The sequence below is a fragment of the Jaculus jaculus genome, chromosome 13 (genome assembly GCF_020740685.1).
Source record: "Jaculus jaculus isolate mJacJac1 chromosome 13, mJacJac1.mat.Y.cur, whole genome shotgun sequence".
Lineage (NCBI taxonomy): Eukaryota > Metazoa > Chordata > Mammalia > Rodentia > Dipodidae > Jaculus > Jaculus jaculus.
Window position 1 is genome coordinate 12,440,126 of NC_059114.1, and position 21,977 is coordinate 12,462,102.

The 21,977-nt window shown below is 51.9% G+C and overlaps 1 protein-coding gene across 1 annotated transcript in view; it reads right to left on the minus strand.

Moving 5' to 3' along the window:
• The window catches only part of Sgsm1 (small G protein signaling modulator 1), an 89,882-nt gene that overhangs the window by 34,760 nt on the left and 33,145 nt on the right, over window positions 1–21,977 (minus strand). Inside the window, exons 5-13 of the mRNA XM_045133090.1 lie at window positions 18,764–18,907; window positions 16,820–16,887; window positions 16,425–16,570; window positions 16,180–16,311; window positions 13,800–13,924; window positions 9,991–10,058; window positions 8,791–8,954; window positions 8,458–8,590; window positions 1,913–2,051 (exon numbers count right to left, since the gene is read on the minus strand). Of these exons, the coding sequence (XP_044989025.1) occupies window positions 1,913–2,051; window positions 8,458–8,590; window positions 8,791–8,954; window positions 9,991–10,058; window positions 13,800–13,924; window positions 16,180–16,311; window positions 16,425–16,570; window positions 16,820–16,887; window positions 18,764–18,907 (1,119 nt within the window). The remainder of the gene's footprint in view (window positions 1–1,912; window positions 2,052–8,457; window positions 8,591–8,790; window positions 8,955–9,990; window positions 10,059–13,799; window positions 13,925–16,179; window positions 16,312–16,424; window positions 16,571–16,819; window positions 16,888–18,763; window positions 18,908–21,977) is intronic.

Genomic DNA, 21,977 nt, shown 5'->3' on the forward strand with positions numbered 1-21,977 from the left:
ACAAACTGGGAGGTGGAAGCTTGCTGGAAGGGGAGGACCTTGAGGTTTATCAGTCCAGCCGGCTGGATGGTTCAGAGTTCCCTCATTCTCGGACTACCTCCTGAGGTGACAAGAGGTGAGGTCCAGTCTCTGCTATGCCATGCTTTCCCTGGCATGACAAAACTTGCCCTCCTGACTGTAAGATGAAAAATGAACGCTTTCCTGGATGAGCTGCTTGTGGTGGTGGTGGGGGTTCTATGACAGCCCAGGCTGCCCAGCAGGGGGCGCTGGCTCAAAGCTCCTCCCTGCGTGGGGCTCTGGGGGGGGGGGTTGCTGGGTTGGCGAAGAGGAAAGAGGAGAGTAAGGCCTCTCTGGCTGGGCTGATGAGGCCGAGGAAAGTGCTCAGGACAGACAGCTGCACATCTACTTTTGTCTGTTCTTCTTCTGGTGTTTCGAGGTAGGGTCTCATTCCAGCTCAGTCTGACCTGGAATTCGCTATGTAGTCTCAGGGTGGCCTCGAACTCATGGCGATCCTCCTTCCTCTGCCTCCTGAGTGCTGGGATTCAAGGCGTGTGCCACTGTGCCCAGCTTGCACATCTATTCCTTTTTTCTTCCTTCTTTCTTCCCTTCCTTCCTTCCTTCCTTCCTTCCTTCCTTCCTTCCTTCCTTCCTTCCTTCCTTCCTTTTTTTCTTTTGTTTTTTCAAGGTAGGGTCTCACTCTAGCCCAGGCTGACCTGGAATTCACTATGGAGTCTCAGGGTGACAGCCACACAGTTTCACATTATAAAGAGCATCAGTCACCTAGGGGAGGTGACAAACGTGCCGGTTCCAGGACTACTTCTGGGAAGTGCTGATTGAGTAAGACTACGGATGCAGGCCCAGGAGTCCACATACTGGAGAAACTGCACGTGACTCTCCGGTGACCACTGGCCGCTGTGCTTTACTCAGTGCCCATTCTTAGAGCATCTGCTTGCATACCCATAGCCACAGGGAGCTTGTCCCCTTGCAGACTGCCGAGCTCACTGTTCAACATATGCCACCGTTCTCATGTGGCCTGAGCACATCTGAGCCCCACCAACCCATGGGCACAAAGTGGGCATGTCACCATTGCTTCTGTGTGCGTACTGGAGGACTTCAATCAGGCTCCCCTGCCCATCTCCCTGGGTTGATCTTGGTGCCCAGGGAAGAGATGTCTTAAGAATAGATGTGCAAGCCAGGCGTGGTGGCGCACGCCTTTAATCCCAGCACTCGGGAGGCGGAGGTAGGAGGATCACCATGAGTTCGAGGCCATCCTGAGACTCCATAGTAAATTCCAGGTCAGCCTGGGCTTGAGTGAGACCCTACCTCAAAAAGCCAAACAAACAAACAAAAAACAAACAAACAAAAAAGAGTCTGATTTAAACTCCTGTGATGGAAGTCTAGATTACCCACTGGGACAGAAGTCCAGCCAGGACAGAAAGTCCACGTTCTGTCCCAGGCCAGTGGGAAGCAAGACCAATCTCACGAATTGGCTGAGTAGTTCTAAGGGTATGAAAGCTCTGAGGGCAAGGAGAGAGAGGAACTTGACGTTCATCTGTGCACAACAAAACCAGGGTTATCTGTTGGATTTCACCACATGCCAGGTACCATGTGCTGGCCACTGTAAGCTGTGGTTTGATTTGTTCTCTATGACAGACAGGACTTAGTGATGAGTAATTGTTATTGTCAACTTGTTGGGATCAGAGACGCTACAGAAGAAACACAACTCCAGCTCTGCCATCTGCAGCCCAAGCCCTGCCTGTATCTTAGGGTCATAGACGTTGGTTGGGTGGGACTGGGGAACACAGCTCTCGTCTGGCTCAGAAGCCCCGCCCCCCGGAGCTGAGTCTGATGATCAAACACGTGATCCGAGCCGTGCCTGGCAGCCCCACCCCCAGCGTTTCCGTCTGCCTACCTCTCATGGTTGCAGCCATTGGCTGAGCTGCCATCAGCTGAGCCACTTTGTGAGCAGGATGAGCAAGAGGACTTCCGAGGCCCCGGTTGCCATAGCGATGGCAGGTTGTTCACCGAGACATCCATCAGATCCTGAGGGACTGTGGGGTGCAGGAAAAGGGATCCAAGAAGAGCCCCAGTTAAATCTATGTGGGTTACCAAAACCTCACCCCAAAGCAAGCAGCTCCCTGACACTGCCCCAGGAAGAGGGAAAGACCTTGAATTGGAACAGTCAGCAATGCATCCCAATTATAGCATGACGTGGGTCCTTAGCCCGCCTGATTGACTGCAAGCCACCACCATGATTCGGAGGCTCCGAGAAAGGTCTCAGTTGATAATAGCCAAATGAGAGAGGAAAAGACAAGAGAGAACAGAGCCAGGAAAAAAAGGCCCAACCAGAGCAGGAGGCCTTGCCTTGCCTTGCCATGTTGTCATTTAGTTGTCAAGGGATGGTTACAGGAGGGAAGGGGACCCTTCTGGATGCTTCTGGAGAAGGCTAAGGGGTCGAGTCAGCAGACACAGAGCTCCTGGTGGTGAGAAGGGGTCCATTCTAACAGACAAAGCAGGGGTCCCATGGCGAGGGATGTTGTGTGGAGGATCTGGAGGAAACCTGCTGGCGCTGTCCATGGTCCTGAGCCACAAAGTTCCACCCATCCTCAGGCTCACATGGAGGAGCTCCATAAAAAGCCATGTGCTGATTAGGTTCGATTCTCCAGGACCCACATGAAGCCAGAAGCCCAAGGTGGCACATTCAGCTGGAGTTTGTTTGCAGCAGCTAAAGGACCTGGCATGCCCATTCTCGATCTGCCTCTTTCTCTCTTTCAAATAAGTAAGATATATATATGTATATGGGCTGGGGAAAATATATATATCTATCTGAGCTGGGGAAATGGCTCAGTGGTAAAGTGCTTGCCACACCATCATAAGGACTTGAATTTGGATCCCAGCAGCCACAGGAAAAGCTGGGCATAGTGAGGTGCCTAAAATCCTAAACTTCTGTACTGGGGATGTAGACACATAAATCCCTGGCTCTTGCTGGCTAGCTACTCTGGCTGAATCAGTGAACTTTGGGTTCAGGGAGAGACCTTGTCTCAAAGAATAAGATGGGACTGGTGGTTCATGTCTATAATCCCAGCACTCAGGAAGCTGAGGTAGGAAGAGTACCATGACTTCTAGGCCACCCTGGGCCATGGAATGAATTCCAAGTCAGCCTGGACTAGGGTGAGAGCTTGCCTTAAAGCAAAACACAACAAGAGCAACGAAAAATAGAGAACACACCCAATGCTGACCTCTGCCCATGTGCATGTGTGCCCACACGTATGAATGCGCATGCACACCACATAATAGACACGGGCAAGAGCAGAAAAGCTGGGTGGATGCCCATCTAGTACCCCTACCTACGGAATTAAAATCTCCTGGAGACAGAGCCCTCATGTTGGTGTCCTTTGAGACAATTTGACACAGCACCACATTTACATGACCCTGACCTCCTAACCCTTGCGCACCAGGGGTCCTTAGCTCCCTGGATATAGCAACCAACTTCTCCGATTATTTTCTTTCTCTTTCCAGCTTCATGATGTTTGCAAACTGTAACACAGTGGTGTTGGGTGCAGCACAATTCCTTGTTTGTGGAAGTGCTAGATGAGGCGAGTGCATTTTCTCTGGCACAGCTGGGAGATGTTTTCAGTAAAAGGCCAGATAGCGAGCTGGAGAGAACTCTCCGTGGTCAGGGCGCTCGCCTGCAAACCTAACAACATGACTTTGATTCCTCAGTACCCACATAAAGCCAGGTGCACAAATGGAGTGCATGATTCTCTTTCAAATAAGTAAATAAATAAATATTTTTTGAAAGAAATGGGCTGGAGAGATGGCTTCGCAGTTAAGGTGCCTGCCTGTGAAGCCTAAGGACCTAGGTTCAATTCCTCAGGACCCACACAAGTCAGATGCACAAGGTGGTGCATGTGTCTGGAGTTCGTTTGCAATGGCTAGAGGCCTTGGCATGTCAGTTATCTCTCTCTTTCTGTCTTCCTTTTTCTTAAATAAGTAAATAAAAGGTTTTTTAAAAAGAGGGTGCATGCTGGGCTGGAGAGATGGCTTAGCGGTTAAGCGCTTGCCTGTGAAGCCTAAGGACCCCGGTTCAAGGCTCGGTTCCCCAGGTCCCACGTTAGCCAGCTGCACAAGGGGGCGTGCGCGTCTGGAGTTTGTTTGCAGAGGCTGGAAGCCCTGGCGCGCCCATTCTCTCTCTCTCCCTCTATCTGTCTTTCTGTGTCTGTCGCTCTCAAATAAATAAATAAATTTTTAAAAAAAGAGGGGGCATGCATCTAAGAGGATGGAGGCCCTGGCATGCCCATTCTCTCTGTCTCTCCTTCTCTCTCTGCTTGAAAATAAACATATATACATATACATATATGTGTGTGTGTGTGTGTGTGTGTATTTAAAAGCCAGGTAGTATTTAGGTTTGTGCACCATGTGGTCTCTGTCAGTCCCACTCTTCTGTGTCACTACGAACAAGTGGCTGTCACAAAATGCAAATGACCATGGGTGTGTCCCATAGAACGTTGCCCATGGATACTGCACTTGGACTTCATGTCATTTTCACATATCACAAGATACAAAATATTCTGATTTTTTTCTTCCCTTTTTTGGTTTTTTTTTTTTTTGAGGTAGGGTCTCACTCTAGCTCAGGCTAACCTGGAATTCACTTATGGAGTCTCAGGGTGGCCTCGAACTCATGGAGATCCTCCCAGCTCTGCCTCCCCGAGTGCTGGGATTAAAGGCATGCACCACCACACCTGGCTTTTCTTCCCTTTTTGTTGTTTGCTTTGTGACAGGGGATCTCTATGTAGCCCAGGCTGGCTTCAAATCCTTGATCCTCCGACCTCACCTCCTCTACCTCAAGGAATACAGTTAGGCCTGTATATTTGTTGTTGTTTTGTTGTTTTCAGCCACTTAAGAAAATAAAACCAGGGTCTGAAGAGATGGGTTAGCATTTAAGGCATTTGCCTGCAAAGCCAAATGATCCCAGTTTGATTTTCCACATAAGCCAGATGCAAAAGGGGGCGCAAGCATCTGGAGTTCATGTGCAGTGGCTGGAGACCCTGGCAAGCCCATTCTCTCTCTCTCTTCTCCTTCTTTCTCTATCTCAAATAAATAAATAAAATACATTTTTAAAAAAAAAAAAAAAGAACATAAAACCAGGCTGGACAGATGGCTTAGCGGTTAAGGTGCTTGTCTGCAAAGCCAAATCCCAAAGTTTAATTCCAGTCTGTCTTATGCCAGATGCATAAGGTGGCACATGCCTCTGGAGTTCGTTTGCAATAGCCAGAGGCCCTGGTATACCCATTCTCCCTTTTTCTCTATATGTCTCCTTAAATAAATAAAATAAAATAAAATAAAATAAAATAAAATAAAATAAAATAAAATAAAATAAAAAGAACATAAAACCATTTTCCATTTGTAGCTATAGAAAATGAGGCTGGATTCAGCACACAGGCTGTGGCTTGAGAATCTCAGCTCTAGGAAAAGAGACTGGAGGTCATTTTTCCCGTCAGCCATGACCCCTCAAGGACAACTGGTATTTTCTAATCTGCCAAAGCCCCTGGTTCTTCTGTCAGATAACAAGTGCCCTTGTTATCTGAGTTCAGCAGCTGAGAGGGTCCCACTTACCCATCGGATACAGAAGGAAGCTGGCTACAAAATGTGCGTATTATGCCCATCCTCCAAAGGGCTGGTTATGCTCTTCCTCCCCTCACACTAACTACTGAGCTGGGCAGCCGAGAAAGACCAGTGAGCCGCACCATGAGGTGTTTCAGCAAATCCCCAGTTCTCAGCCAGTCTCAGGGAAGCACCGATGAGTACAGCCCAGGGGTGGTACCCAGCCTCCATCCCTGTGCTCATGCTGCACAGATATCACCAGTGGGTCCTTTTTCCACAGAACCCCCAACGCCTGCTTTCTGAGGGGCAGAGCTGATGGCATGAGCCCTACTCCTTTTTCTCCCCTTTCCATCTTTCTCGGGACCAAGACTCAAATGACAACATGGCGGAGGTGGCTGGAACACAACCCCTGGGGGAGGGGAGAGCCAAACATTACTGGGGGTCTGCTCCTTCAGTCCTGTTGTGGGGGGATCAGGGTCCCCTTTGGCTTGAGCCCACTGGATCTCCTTGGCCACCACCAGCATGGACTGGCCAGCAGGAAGCATCACCCAGGTAGGGCCCACGGAGATGGGGCAAGGGCTGCCCAATTGGTCAGGGGCAACTTGAGACAGAAAACAAAAAGGTCCAGTGAGGTGGGAGGTCTGAGGTGGGTGAGACAGGGAAACCAATTCCCTGGGGCTCAAATTCTCTCCCGCCTGGATCCCCCAGGAGGCGGAGTTGATTGGAAGTAGAAGAAGGATGGGTATTTAGACAGTGTCTGCTCTGCCCCAAGTACTGGACCAAGTTTGCATTTCACCTCCAGTGACTATGTAAAGACAGCAATTATTGGGCTGGAGAGATGGCTTAGTGGTTAAAGCGCTTCCCTGCAAAGCTTAAGGATGCATGTTCGACTCTCCAGATACCACGTAAGCCAGATGCACAAGGTAAGGCAAATGTGCAAGGTTGCACATGTGCACAAGGTGATACATGAGTTTGGAGTTTGATTTCAGTGGCTGAGGCCCTGGCACACCAATTCTCTCTCTCTTTCTCTCATAATTTTTTTAAATAAAAAATAATGCAGTGGTGGCGCACGCCTTTAACCCCAGCAGTCGGGAGGCAGAGGTAGGAGGATCACCATGAGTCCGAGGCCACCCTGAGACTACATAGTGAATTCCAGGTCAACCTGAGCTAGAGTGAAACCCTACCTTGGAAAACAAAAACAAAAACAAACAAACAAACAAAAAGCACATGCCTTTAATCCCAGCACTCAGAAGGCAGAGGTAGGAGGATTGCTGTGAGTTCAAGGCCACCTGAGACTACACAGTTATTTCCAGGTCAGCCTGGACCAGAGTGAGACCCTAACTCGAACAATCAAAATAAATACCTAAAAACGAATGCAATTAATTTCCTATTTTTTGTAGGCACATGTGTAGTACATGTGTATGCATATATGCAGTTCATGTGTGTGTATGTGTATGTGTCTGTATATGTGTGTTTATGTGTATGTGTATGTGTGTGTGTATGTGTATGTGTGTGTTTATATGTGTATTTATGTGTATGTGTATGTATTTGTGTAAGTGTGTGTGTGTGTGTGTGTGCGCGCGCGCGCGCAGGCCAGAGATCGGCTTTGAGCATCTTCCTGTGTTACTTCTCTACATTACTTTCCGAGGCAGCCTCTGACTACCCAGAACTCACCAATTTGGCAGGCTGGCTGCCTACCCTGGGTCTGCCCCTGCAGCGCTGGCATTACAGGCATGTGCCCCCATGCCTAGTATTTTCCGTGGGTTCTGCATGGCAAGCTCGTTACCTACCAAACCATCTCCCCAGCCCTGTTTTCCTGTTTTGCAGTTGTAACAAAGGCTCAGAACTGCGACATGTTTTTCACCCAAAGACCTGCCAAGAACTGACCGGAACGGGTTTTGTGCGTGGGCACGTGTGCACATGTGTGTTGACATAGGGTCTTACTGTGTAGCCCAAGACGTCCTCAAGTCCACGATTCTTCTGCCTCAGCTTTCTGAGGGTTAGGATTACAGGTGTGCATCTCCACACCCACCCCTGATGCTATCTTTTTTTTTTTTCTTTCATGGAAGTTCACTTTCATCCTAAGAACAGCCCAGCCCTGGGGGTGCTAGTTCTGAGCTCCTCCGTAGCTTTGTCCTCTGCTTTCTCACCGGGCCTGTGCATTGGTCTGTTCCGTCGACACCCACGTGGTGCTGAATAAATGCTAAGCTTCCTCCCTCCAGGGTGCCTGTCAGATAAGAGGCCACTGGAGGTTCCAAGGCTTTGGTCATCTCTGGTGAGTTGTCACTCACTGAGCTCCATTTCCCACAAATTGCCACCATCCCCTTCATCATCACCACCACCACCTTGGCTCTGCGTTCCCTCTGTTCACACGCCGCTCCCCAAGGACCTCCTCCACACAAGCCCTTATCCTGTGCACTGTGCACCAATCACCTTCCCTTCCTGAAGATTCCTCATGGTAACTTGAAGTGAGATGCTACAAGGGCCAAGCAGCAGCCAGCATCCGTGCGCTCTCTGGTCCCCAAGCATCCCGTGCAATGGGTGCTGTGAACATCCCCATTTAACAGATGACCAAACCGAGGCGGGAGGGGCACACCCACCTGCCCAAGTTCGGCCGGGATCGCAGAGTCCATGACACTGTCACTACTCTTTGTCTCTTCCTGCCCAGTGGCATCGTTATTAGCTGGATAAAGTGACTATTTGTTCTCAGGTAAACAAAGGCCACCAGGGTACTTACTTCTGAGTCTCTCTGCCGGCCAGACCTCTTGTGTCCTGGTTGCGAACCTTTGAAGTGGTTTTCAGGGCCAGTTAGTGGGTGGGTTGCAGGGGGTGCTGAGGGACAGGGCAGCTTACCGAACTCAGACTGCATGCCAGGGTACATGATGCGGAACACGTAGTCAGTGGCCTCATCATCTTCCTTGTCTGAAGACGTGGACTCCGAGGAACCCTGTGGGCTCCGCTTACGCAGCTTGGGAAATACCTTGCCCTGAGAGAATATATGTCAGTGCCAACCTCCTGAGGTGACCACCTGTCTCTGTGGCCAGCACCACTGAGGGGCCCCATGGGGGTGTGCCCATCAAGTCACATTGGGACCCAGAGCAAGAATGGCCACTCTCATGGCTGACCTCTCCCGCCCAGGCCTCTCTGAGTCCCCCTCCCCTGTCCCGTCCCAGCCAGTCCCCTCACCTTTCCCCTCTGGGACCAGAGCGGCGGGTCCAGCTGCCCATGTGGAAGCAGCCCATTCTCCAGACATGAGAGGAACTGCAGCAGGTGCCCACCCTTAGGGAAGCGGAAGGGTGGCCGCTGGATCCCGTCCTGGTTGACCAGCACGACGGTGCCACCACTGTCCACTGCCACCGCCACACAGAGAGGGCAATGAAAGTCACTGCGAAGCGGGGTAGCCCCCCACTTTGTAAAACATAACCCTCCAGACGGGCCAGACCCAAGGGGTCCTGTGCTGGGGCTCCATGGGGCCGAGGCTGACTGCAGGGAATGTGTATTGAACATTTATTGCATACCAGCCACTGCGTGCTAAAGGCACTGCCTTGCTCTAATATTCACAAAAATCCCTGTGAGACGGGTCATGCCTGTTTTACACACAATAAAAGCAAGGCTCAGAGAGGTGAAGCACAGCACCATCCCCAAAGCCGCACAGCTGATAAGGGACAGAGCCTGGATCAGAACCTGGGCCGGGTCTCTTTAAAAAACCTTAGATCGGGTGTGGGGGTGCACGCCTTTCATCCCAGCACTTGGGAGGCAGAGGTAGGAGGATCACCGTGAGTTCCAGGCCACCCTGAGACTCCATTGTGAATTCCAGGTCAGCCTGGGCTAGAGTGAGACCCTATCTTGAAACCTCCCACCCCCAGAAAACAAAAAACAAACAAACAAAAAAACCAAAAAAGCAAAGCTTAGATCACAAGGTTTGTTCCAGGCCTCAGGGAAACACAGACATTGGCATCACACAGCAGGACTGTAGAGCACTGACTTTGGAGTCATGGGTTCGAGCCCAGTCTCTGGAGCTAACAGGCTGTGTGACTGTGTGACTTGGGTCTGGCTGCTCCTTCACCTCGAATGTGGTCATGACGTCACCCTTCACTGAGTTGTTGCGATGCTTAAGTCACGGGCATCCTCATATTACAGAGGGGACACCCGGGATCTGAGAGGTCTGGTCACTTGCTTGAGGTTGCTGGGTGCAGTGGGGGGGCCCATCACATGGTGCGAACGAGTTCAGCAGGGCGGAGGCAGGGGCCCCGGACAAACCTCACCCAGAATTCAGCAGGGCGGAGGCAGGGGCCCCGGATGAACCTCACCCAGAATTCAGCAGGGCGGAGGCAGGGGCCCCGGACGAACCTCACCCTGCCGCCTGCTGCCCCCTGCGGGTCCTACCTTGCTGGTGGCAGTGCAGGTAGACAATCTCCTCCAAGCGGATGGTCACCGCGTAGTCCCAGTAGACGCTGGAAGGGGGAAGAAGAAGTGGACTTGTCCCACTGTGGAAGGAGGGGCTCAGGAAGCCAGCAGACCCGGGAGGTTCCTCCACCTTTCTCACCAGGGTTCCCACCCCCAACATCTGGGTCCTGAAGTTGTCAAAAGGCTCAGATCTTTTGGATTCTGGAGAGTCCAACTTATCCCACTTGATAGAAATGGGAAATGGCTGGCTGGAGAGATGCTCAGTGGTTAGGGCCTTTACCTGCAAAGCCTAAGGACTCAGGTCCCATTCCCCAGTGCCCACGTAAAACCAGATGCACAGGGGGGCACATGTGTCTAGGGTTTGTTTCAGTGGATGGAGGCCCAGGCACATTCATCCTCCCCCCCCCCCGCCTCTTTCACTCTCTTTGGAGGCCCTGAGAGGTACAGTGACATACCTCAGGTCCCCCAGCATGGCTTTCTCTGTTCACTGTCTTCCCCCGGGTGCTGTGAGTGACCTCTCCTGCAGGTGGTTGGGTGCAGGGAGAGGTGCCCATGTGTATGAGGTGAGTGAGGCAGAACTCGTGTCTTTAGAATGGTGGGTAAGAAGAGAAGATTGGCCATGTGATTCCCACTGTGTAAACGGGGACTCAGGAGGTCAGGGAAGGCCCGATACCAAGGCTCCAGGTGAACAGGATTCACGCCCAATGGCATCTCCTCAGCCCCTGTGCTTTTTCCTAAATGAGGGTCGGGAGCTGAGTGGCCCAGCTGGGCCCCCTGCAACTCCCAGTGATTGCTTCTGAGGACAGGAAGAGACCTCTGAGAGGAAGTGACCTGCATAGAGGACACTTAGTCATTCCAGAGCCTGCTGTGAACTGCAGGAGCTTGAAATGACACAGAACAGTGGAGTGTTTTGTTTGTACTTCTTCTTCTTCTTTTTTTTGGGGGGGGGGTTTCAAGGTAGGTTCTTACTCTGGACCAGGCTGACCTGGAATTCACTATGTAGTCTCAGGGTGGCCTTGAACTCACAGTGATCCTCCTACCGCTGCTTCCTAAGTGCTGGGATTAAAGGCATGCAGCGTCATGCCTGGCTTTTTAAAAAATATTTTCATTTATTCTTTTGAGAGAGAAAGAAAGAAGTAGAGAGAGAGAGAGAGAGAGAGAGAGAGAGAGAGAGAGAGAGAGAGAGAGAGAGAATGGGCATGCTAGGACCTCCAGTTGCAAACTTACTCCAGACGCATGTGCCATCTTGTGCATCTGGCTTATGTGGGTCCTGGGGAATTGAACCTAGGTATTTTTGCTTTACAGGCAAGCACCTTAACCACTAAGCCATCTCTCCAGCCCTGTTTATACTTCTTTTCTGTAAAAAAAAAAAAAAAATCATCATAAAAAAGGGTTGGGGGCTGGGGACATGACTCAGTGGATAAAACTCTTGTTGCTCAACTCTGAATATCTCAGTTCAAATCTGCAGACCCCATGTTTTAAAGAAAAGCAGGCTGGAGAGAAATGGCTTAGTGATTAAGGATCTAGCCTGTGAAGCCTAAAGACCCAGGCTCAATTCCGCAGTACCCACGTGAACCAGATGCACATGTGCCTGAAGTTCGTTTGCAGAGGCTAGATGCCCTGGCACGCCCATTCTCTCTCTCTCTTTTTCACTCTCAATTAAACAGCATATTTATAAAATTTTTAAGAAGGCTGGAAGCTGTGGGAGGCTTCCATGAGCCCACTGCACCTCCAGCAAGGAAGGAGGCACAGATGAGAGATTTCCCAGAAGCTCAGGAACAGAGCAGGGAACAGAAGACTCCGTTTCAAATGAGGTGGAAGGCAAAGACCAACTTGACATTTGCCCATGACCTCCACATGTGTGCTGTAGCGTATACATACACACCTACCACATACACGTTTTAGAAAAGGTTCTTAAGAAAGGGGAAAATAAAAATGTAGGGCCAGAGAGATGGCTTGCCTCAGAAGCACAAAAATCAGAGTTCTATGTCCAGTACCCATGTAAAAAGTCTGGGTGTAGGGCTGGAGAGATGGTTTACCAGTTAAGGCGTTTGCCTACAAAGGCAAAGGACCCCGGTTCGACTCTCCAGGGCCTATGTAAGCCAGCTGCACGAGGGGCGCACGCATCTGGAGCTCGTTTGTAGTGGCTGGAGGCCCTGGCGCGCCCATTCTCTCTCTCCCTCTTAAATACATAAATAAAAATAACGATTAAAGAAAATTTAAAAGAAAAGTCTAGACGTGGTCGTGTGTGCCTATAATCCCAGTGCTGGAAAAAAGGAGCTGGAAGGGGTTCACTGGCAGATCCGTGTAACCCAACTGGTGAGCTGTGGGCCAGTGAGAGACCCTGTCTCAAAGCCAGCACAGTGAGTTACTGAGGGGGGGACACTGGAGGCTACCTTCTGGCCTCCACACATGTGTGCACACGCACGCGTACCCTCACACACACACACGACCACGTGTATGTACACACGTGCATAAATTAAAAAAATGTGAAAGATTAAAAAGTCGCACTGGACCTAGATAAATCCCAGCCTTCCCCCCACAGCTTTACGTCAAGCTGAGGCGGCTTTGCCCGGCCTTCCGTGGCCTTCCTGCATGGAACCAGGACACAGGCGTTCCATGTGAGGTCTGAGATGTCACCTCAAAGCCCATGGGTGAAGGGCTTGGTCACCAACTTGTGGTGCTATCGGGAGCTGGCTGAAGCTTGGAAATGGAGCCTAGTGGGAGGAAGCTAGGTAAACAGGGGAGGGGAGTGCCCTGGGTGGGTTATTAGGCCCTGAGCCCCTTGCCCTCAACGCTCTCTCTCCCTCTCTTGCTTCCTGGCTGCTGTGAGGTGAGCAGCTTTCTCTGTCGCATGCTCCACCACGTTGATGTTGAAGCTCAACACGGGCCCCAAAACAAGAGATCCAAGCGACCACAGACGGATACCTCCGAACACCCCAGGCCAAAGGAGACTTTCCTCCTCCTTCATGGTCTTCCTTGGGTCTTTTCTCATGACAACCTAACCGCACCGTCTCTCAGGCACGACCCCAGACTTTGCTGGGTCTCTCACCGCAGTCAGTCATGGGGAGCACAGCCACTAAGCACTCCCAAAACTCCCTTCCCTCGAGCGATGGGAGAGGGCGGGCAGAGGACCAGTGTCATGCCACCTGCAGACTCAAGGAATCATCATTAAGATGCCCCTCTGAGCTGGGCGTGGTGGCACACGCCTTTTATTGCAGCCCTTAGGAGGCAGAGGTAGGAGGATCGCCCTGAGTTTGAGGCCACCCTGAGACTACAGAGTGAATTCCAGGTCAGCCTGGGCTAGAGTGAGACGCTACCTTGAAAAACAAAAAACAAAACCAAACAAACAACAACAAGAAGATGATGCAACCACAAGAGAGGCCGGCATGGCAGCGTGCGCCACCACGAAACCCTGCCAAAAAAGAAAACAGATGCCTCTCCAGGCGGGTGGCAGAATTACCCAGGCACAGCCTAACCACACCCACGCCCCCAGGCTCTTCCAGCTGTTTCCACACCCTCCAGAGCCTCTGAGTCACTGGGGAGGCTCTGCTGCAGAGAGGCCGGGCCAGGTAACCATAGCAACCAGGCAGCGTGGCAGACAGGGGCAGAGGGCATCCCCAGGGTTGGTCTGGCTGGCACTACGCAGCGACGGTGGAACCTTGCTTGGAAGGTAGGGTGTGGCGGAAGCTAGATCACTGGGGACCGGTCCTCCAAAGGGAACAGTGGGACCCTCTCCTCAACACAACAGTGAGAATAGGGGACGTACAACGGAAGCAACGGCCCACCTCTTCTCGTAGTCTAGGTCTCCCACAGAGCCATTCATCAGCTGGTTGGGTGTCCACTTCAAGGTCATGATGTCAGCCGTCTGGTGCAGGGACAGGTAACCGGGCACAGCCTCCATGTCATCCCTCTACAGAAAGAGGAGCGTTTAAGCCTGGTCACACCACTCACCACGGTGGGCCTGGGCCAGGGCCCACTGACTCCAGCATGCATAACCTGAGCTGAGAGGCCGGGCTACCCTGAGGCTCCTTCCAGAAGGCCACGCTTAGGCAGTCATCTGTAGCCAACAGCCAAACTGGACTCTGAAGAGCTCAGCTGTGAAAGCCAGCCACTGCCGCTCTGGCACACACTCCTGAGGCTGGGGAGGGAGGGGTCCCCCGTCCCAAGATTCTATGAGATCCCACAAAGGGGGCTGTCCCTCTAACATCAACATTTTCAGAACAAGTCATTTGCCGGTCGTGGTGGCGCATGCCTTTAATCCCAGCACTCGGGAGGCAGAGGTAGGAGGATTAGTGTGAGTTAGAGGTCACCCTGAGACTACAGAGTGAATTCCAGGTCAGCCCGGGCTAGAGTGCGACCCTACCTCAAAAACCAAAAGAAAAAAAAAAAACAAAACTAGAATGAGCCAGGCATGGTGGCGCACGCCTTTAATCCCAGCACTCAGAAGGCAGAGGTAGGAGGAGCGCCATGAGTTTGAGGCCACCGTGAGACTCCATAGTGAATTCCAGGTCAGCCTGGGCTACATTGAGACCCTACCTCGAAAAACCAAACCAAACCAAAACCAAACCCAACAAGGCATTTGTCTCAGTCCAAACTAAGGGAGAGAGGGAAGCTGAGTCCTGTGGCCCATCTCCAAAGACATTGCCCCCACCATGCTATGGGCCAGCAGCCAGACCCTCTACCTGTCCAGAGTTTGTCCACAGGCCCTGTCGCCTACTTTACTTTAGCCTAGCAGGAGGGCCAGCAGAGCAATGTCACGGCAGCCCCTCTGACAAATTCGCCTCCACACGAGGCAGAGAGTGACATTTACCAAGCGGCCCCTTGTGTGTCAGTCTCCCTACACCTTGTCTCTCTCACAGCCCGGAGGGAGTGCCACCGAGCCTGTCACCTCTCTGGAAAGGCACATTCTGTTCCTTTCACATGTAAATGTCCCCGATGAGGGGATGTGTCTCATCTCCAGTGGCATTCACAGCTGTGACAGGTTGTGATGGCTGATGCACAAACTGGGCCACAGCTGTCACCCTTTGCCGTGGAGCTGTGGGCGTGGCTGTTACTTCATAAAGAAGGACAGGGGCTTGTGTGTGTGACTCAGCTTCGAATTGAAGTCATAGTGACTAGGAGACGCTGGAACAGGGCAGCTGGGCACCTGGTGATGTTGGGTGGCCGAGGGAACACAGTAGAACTTTCTGTGTCTAGGGACTGACAGGGAGTATTTTTTTTTTTCCCATTAGCGAATATAATTTGCCCTTTATGGGCCTCATGTTATCATCTCCATAGCACCCATCTCCAAGGCGGGTGAGGGTAACACGAGTTAATACAGTTGAAGACATTTCCCATAGGGAGAGCCCTCATGCCTCTGGCATGCAGCAGGTCCCTGCAAACATCTAGTGCATGTGCATAAGAGTGAATGGATGAGGGTCATGGCCTGGTGGACAGGGGTGAAAAAGAAGTAGACAGCTGGGGGGCTATGAAGATGGAGAGATGGGGGCTGGAGAGGTGACTCAGTGGTTAAGGTGCTTACCTGTAAAGCTTAAGGACCCAGGTTCGATTCCCCAGGGCCCACATAAAGCCAGATGAACAAGGTGACACATGCGTCTGGAGTTCGCTTGTAGCGGCTGGAGGCCCTGATGTGCCCGTTCTCTCTCTCTTTCTCTCTCTCTCTTTCCCCTGCTTTGTTTTCTCATAAATAAATAAATAAATAAATATATGCCACACGTAAAAAAAAAGATGGGGAGATGAATGGGTGATGGATATAAATAGAGCAAGTGGTGGCTGGAGACATAATGGAAGGAAGGATGGATGAATGCAGAGAACGGAAGAACTGATGGGGCGGTGAGCAGCTGGCTAGAGAGGTTGGTGGGTGCGTGGATGGGTGGGTGCGTGGATCGGATACACTGCCAGATGGGTGCAGCAACAGATGGATGGGTGAGTGTGTGGAGAAGTGGATAGTTATCATGGCAGATGAATGGGTGGATGAAAATATTGACATATGAATTAATAACTAGTGGGTGGGTGGATAGATGCATGGATGGAGCTCCTGGCAAATGAATGAACAGGCTGCTGGTGGGTTGAAGAACGCATCAGCGCATGGAAGGATAAATGGATGGATGGTTGGGCAATGTGGAGCCAGAGGGGACCCTTAGCCTAGAGTCTTCTTGCACTCACCGGCTGAACCAAAACGTTGTTCTTGCCGTAGAGCAGGGTGGCTCTGGAGCTCTGGTGCAGGGACTCCACGTAGTCCCGGGCGGAGATGGACGGCCGGTCATCCATGCTGCCACTCGAGTGCCTCTTTTGGATCTGGCAGCGGGATGGGTGACAGACGGCTGGGCCCGCGAGTGACCTTCAGGACACGGACCAGGCTCCCTGACCCTGGACTAAGCCCAGACCTTCCCGCTACCCACCCGACTCACACAGAGCGCGGGCCGCTTGGTGGGCGAGTCCTGCCGCAGATGTGAGCTGTGGATACGGTGCCTCTGAACCAGCTCATCGGCCGAGGGGTCGGTCCAGAAATGGTCCGCAGTCTTCATCTTGGTATACTCCAGGGCACAGGGCCCCACTGTGGAGCACATGGGGCTGGGAACCTCGGACCTCTCCAAAGTCTGTCCACCCACGGTCCCAGGATGGGCCCTCCATTTCACACTGCCTCCCTTTCCTCTAGGCAGTGGGAATGTCCTAGAGTCCTTCAAGAAGAGATCAGAGCAAGGCCCTGGGAGCAAGAGACGGCCATGGGCGATTTGATGGGCTGGACAGGATTAGCCCTTGAGGACCAAAAGCCAGAGGCAGCTCAGAGTGGTGGGTCACTCACCCAACAAAGACGCGAGGATGGGGCCATCCACGGGGTCCATCAGGAGCGCGTCCTTCTCATAGTATTTACTAGCGAGAGAGGAAAGAGCACGCAGGTTTGGGTGGAGACCAGCAGAGGCCGCACTGTGTACAGACTGGGTTCAATGCCTATGTTGGCGCCCAGCTTGGAGCCACATCTCCAAAAAGGGGGACCATCCCTGGATCTGGGGGGGCTGTGGGTGGGACTTTCAGTGAAAGGCCCATGGTGAGACGTTTGGTGGGCATCTGCTCACTGACAGCCTGGACCACTATGTGCTTCTGCCCGGTGCTCCACTGATGAGTCACCAGGACACTCAGATTATATCTGCCCTTCTATCGAAGTAATAAAATGCTGGCTGGCTGGGATGTGTACTCCAAGGCTGCAGGGCTACGAGGCTCCCTCTCCCGCCCTGACAAGTAACTCTGATCACGCTGGCCTGAGATGCAGATAAGTAAACAAGCAAATAAATCCCAAGGCTCTGAAAAATTGGCCCTGAGAAATATTGCACGTTGTCATTGGTACAATGTGCATGCTGAATGGTTTGGGGTTGGCTTATTTGTAAGAGCTTAGGTAGGATAATATCCAGTCCCCCGAAAGCTCATGTAACACATACAAATGCGCAGACTCTGAAGGTCGGACGGGACCTTGTTCAGGTCTCTGTGGGATCAAGGCCCAGAGAAGTGACTTGCTAGAGGTCATGCAGTAGGCAGATGGAAGCTCGGGCGACAACAACCGGCTCTTGTTAGCATACCACCAGGGGCACGGGGGTCAGTGTCTGGGGTCAGGGTGGGGAACCTAGCTTGGCCACTCTGCACCTTGCTGTGGGTCTCTTAGCAAGTGGATGCCCTCTCAGAGCTTCTGGGGCCTCTGATATGAAATGGGAAGAATGGCAGAATTCATCTGCCCAGGGTGTTGGAAGAATTAACAATGACCAGCGTCATCATAAACACACAGAGCTGGACACAGGAAGTCCTTACCAAACGCTGACGTCACTGTCATCTCACCCCAAAGAAGCCTTCAACCAACAGGAACTCTTGCTGAGCTAAAACTGACATGGGTGGGGGCTCTGCTCAATATCAAGTTTATAGGCCAGGCATGGTGGTGCGTGCCTGAAATCCTGGCATGCAGTAGGCTGAGGCAGGAAGATTGTCACAAGTTCAAGGCCAGCCAGAGCTACAGAGTGGGACCCTGCCTCAAAAAACAGAATTCTAGTAAAGTGTCATGACCAGATTTCCTCCCACCCAAAAGAAAAGAAAAACAAAAACAAAAACCCCAAATAAAAACTCAGTGCATATCGTCTCAATGACTGCCAGTTTTTCTTGATAAAATGTGAATGTCACAAGGAGAGGAATTCAGCCTTCATTCATATTCTCCTAGCAAAAGGGGCAAAGAATTCAATTCATTAGAAGATGGTAACTGTGCCCGGCATGGGAAGATGGGGTTAGACAAGCAGCTTCATATAATGAAAGATGGAGAAATTCCCAGCTCTCTCTCTTCTCTCTTTCTTCCCTCTCTCCTTTTCCTTTTCTCCCTCCCCCTCTCTCTCCTCATTCTTCAGTAGTTCCCCGTTTTTCCTGAGATGACAGCTAAGCTCTTTCATATCACACCTGGCACCATGGTGTCCCCTGCATCTCAGTTTGTGCCTGGCACATGGGCTAGGTGGATGCTGTCCCAGGAAGAGCTACACTATGAGACTTCCACATCCAATTCACCTGGGCCGGTACCTGCGTGAAGCCGGATGCACAAGGTGGCACAAGCGTCTGGAGTTCGTTTAAGCGGCTAGAGGCCCCGATGTGCCCATTTCTCTCTCAAACACGCAAGTAAAATATTAAAAAGCCAGAAGCAGTTTTATGCACGTGGGTGCAATTCCAGTGACGGCCACCAGGTGCCGGTGGCGCGCACGCAGGTTTGAGTCTTCCCCCTCACCTGCTGTTTTCCACTAGGTGGTGCACGATCTTGTCCAGCACCTTCTCAAACAGGGCTGTGCGGATCCACAGGTGCTTAATGGCCAGCGGTGACAGGTTGGGCAACTTCCGCGCATTCTCCTGCAGGCCCTGGGTCTGGTTTCGCCTTCAAGATCAACCAGAGGAGAAAAGAGGAAAGGGTGTGTGTGTGTGTGTGTGTGTGTGTGTGTGTGTGTGTGTGTGTGTGTGTGTTTTGTAGGACCCACACATCCACTCTGGGAAAAGGGATATCAGAAGACTCGAGCCCACGTTGCTCCCAGTGAGTGGTTGAGAATCAGCCACACCCCATGGGTGTGAAGGTGCAGAGGTACAGACCCCTGAGCACACTGTTGACCGTGAGGGGTCATTCTGAACTCTTCTCCTCTGTGCTTTTCTCTGAACCTCTTCTTCCTCTCCCTCCTTCCTTACTTCCCTTTCCTGGAATAGAATCCTGGCCAAGTAAACCCTGGGAGATCAGATTCTTTAAGTGGTGTCCAATGCCGCCCCCCCAGGGGAAGACAGCTCTGTACTGTGGCTGCAGGACCCCCCAACCTCGCTCCAAGTCCCTCTCCAGTAACAAACCACCCATGACTGGTCCTCCCCCTCTGTGGTCCCCTGTGGCTTCCAGAAGGAGGCGCGGCCAGTTCTTCCCTGGCCTGTGGCTACTTCCTGATTCTCCTCCCCACGCCACTCCCTGGCTGGCCCCTTCCTATGCGCTGGGTCTCTGTAAGGACATCTGAGCGTCCTTGGCCCCTCCCGTCCTGTCTCCCCTTCCACTTGGGGTCTTGAGGGTGTGGACTCAGCAATTCACTTTTAAAATATCCTTGCTGAGAATCTACCATGTTGGCCAGCAGGGGCCCTTCCAGTCTGCGTCCCCAGGGCTGGCACACAGGAAATGGCCCATGTCATGTGCTTCAGAGCCAGTGATGGCTAAATGAACGCACGCTCCCTCACCCAGATCCTGCCCTGGCAGGCCGCTCCCCACACTGAGTAAACTCTGAATGTCCAGATCTTGAGATGTTTCCTGCAAACTCCTGGGAGTTCAGCAGGCCTGCTGAAGGCACCCAAAGGCTTTGAGCTTTGAGGTCACTTTATTATTTATTTTTTAAATTAATTAATTAATTTATTATTATTTTTTTCAAGGTAGTGTCACACTCCAACCCAAGCTGACCTGGAATTCACAGGGTGGCCTCAAACTCACAGTGATCCTCCTACCTCTGCCTGGGATTAAATGTATGTGTGCCACCACACCCGGCTTGGTTTTGAATTTCCTTCTTTCCTTCCTTCTTTCTTTCTTTCTTTCTTTCTTTCTTTCTTTCAAATATTTATTTGCAAGTACAGAGAGAAAGAAGTGGGGGGGGGGGGAGAGAAGGAAGGAGAATATGGATGCTCCAAGGCCTCTTCCTGTTGTAAATGAACTTAGATGCATGCACCACTTGGTGCATCTGGCTTTATGTGGGTACTGGCGAACTGAACCTGGACTATCAGGCATTGCAAGCAAGCGCCTTAACTTCTGAGTCATCCCTCCAGGCCCTAGCATCATTTTAAATCAGAGCTGGCAGAGCCACAGCCCAAGCTGTAGGATGGGAGCAGAGGGTGGGCCCACTCCTCAGTGGGTGCAGCCATCCATCAAGACAGTGAGTTGGGGGTGTGCGGGGGCTAGATGTGGAAAGGCCCCCGAGGGCACATGTGTTAGAGGCTGGGCCCTGTGCCATCCAGAGTAGCCACCCTTGTGCTTTTTATCCAAAGAGGCAGCATAGCTACCTGGTGCTTCTCGTAGGTGGTGGGACTTTTAAGATGGTGGGGAGGCTGAACCAGGCATGGTGGTGCATGCCAGTCATAATAGCACTTGGGAGGGAGAATGCCACAAGTTCAAGGCCAGCCTCAGCTATGTAGTGAGACTGTCTCTAAAAAGTGGGGACATGGGCTGGAGAGATGGCTTAGCAGTTAAGGCACTTGCCTGCAAAGCCTAAGGACCCAGGTTTGATTCTCCAGGTCCCATGTAAGTCAGATGCACATGGTGGCGCATGTGTCTCGAGTTCATTTGCAGTGGCTGGAGGCCCTGGTGCATCCATTCTCAGTCACTCTTTCCCCCACCCTGTCTCAAATAAATAAATAAATATCAGGATTTTTTTTTAAAGTGAAGACTTTAGTGGGAGATTTTAGCCAGTTGGGGTCACGTCTGTGAAGGGGATTGTGGGACTTTGGTATGCTCTTCCTTTTCTCCCCGGCTGCATCTTGGCCATGAGATGAACAGTTCCCTCTGCTGGGTGCTCTCACCATAATGGGCGGCCTCACCACACGACCCAAAGCGGTGGACCCATTGAGCATTGACCGGGACCTTTCAAACCATGAGCCAAAGCAAACCTTTCCTCTTTGACTATGTCACATGTTTTGTGACAGCAACACAAGTTGATGAAGGAAACAGCAGGGTGGCCTCCTCCCTTCCCTTGCCTGCATCAGACACGACTAATCAATCTCAGCATTCTTTCCCACGGATGCCCATTTGCAGCTGCCGAATTTTCCTCCTGAGAATCGAAGGCACCAGCTGGGACTGACGCCCAGTTACCGTCCCTGGCCAGATGGGACTTTGGCTGTGTGTGCAGGATCTGAGACGGTGGCTCTGGCCACAGGCGTCCGTGGGCCATGCTCAGCCTGTGAACTTCCCATGACACACACACAACCAATGACAGGGCCAAGTGTTTATGCCACCTGCCCACAGTGGCTGCCGTGGGCAGAGCTCCAGAGTCTGGTCCAGGCAGATGAGACCACGTTGGCTCAACCCCACGTTGGCCTTGCATCTTAAACAGGGCGTGGTTTGCAGCTGGTGCTTATTCACTCATCGGCTGTGTTGTGGGCATGGATTAGGGACTAGAGCCTGTTGCAGAGGCTGGGGACACAGATGGGGTTGCCTCTTCTCATGGGGTTCAGGGAGACAGACAATAACCAGGTTAACAGTGTGGATGGATGGAAGAACCAGTCATCAATGCACAGATGGATAACAACTGGGAAAGATAAAACACAGTGAAAAGAGAAGATTGAAGGAGGGAAGAAAGATGAATGGTCACCAGGGCCTAGCCGTGGAGTGTTTGACAGGCGAGACTCTACAGGGAGGTATGGGCTCCGGCAGGGCGCTGGGAGGGTGTGGGCGGCCCTGTGGTCGGGGGCTGCCCCAGCAGGTTCCCCCACCCTGCACT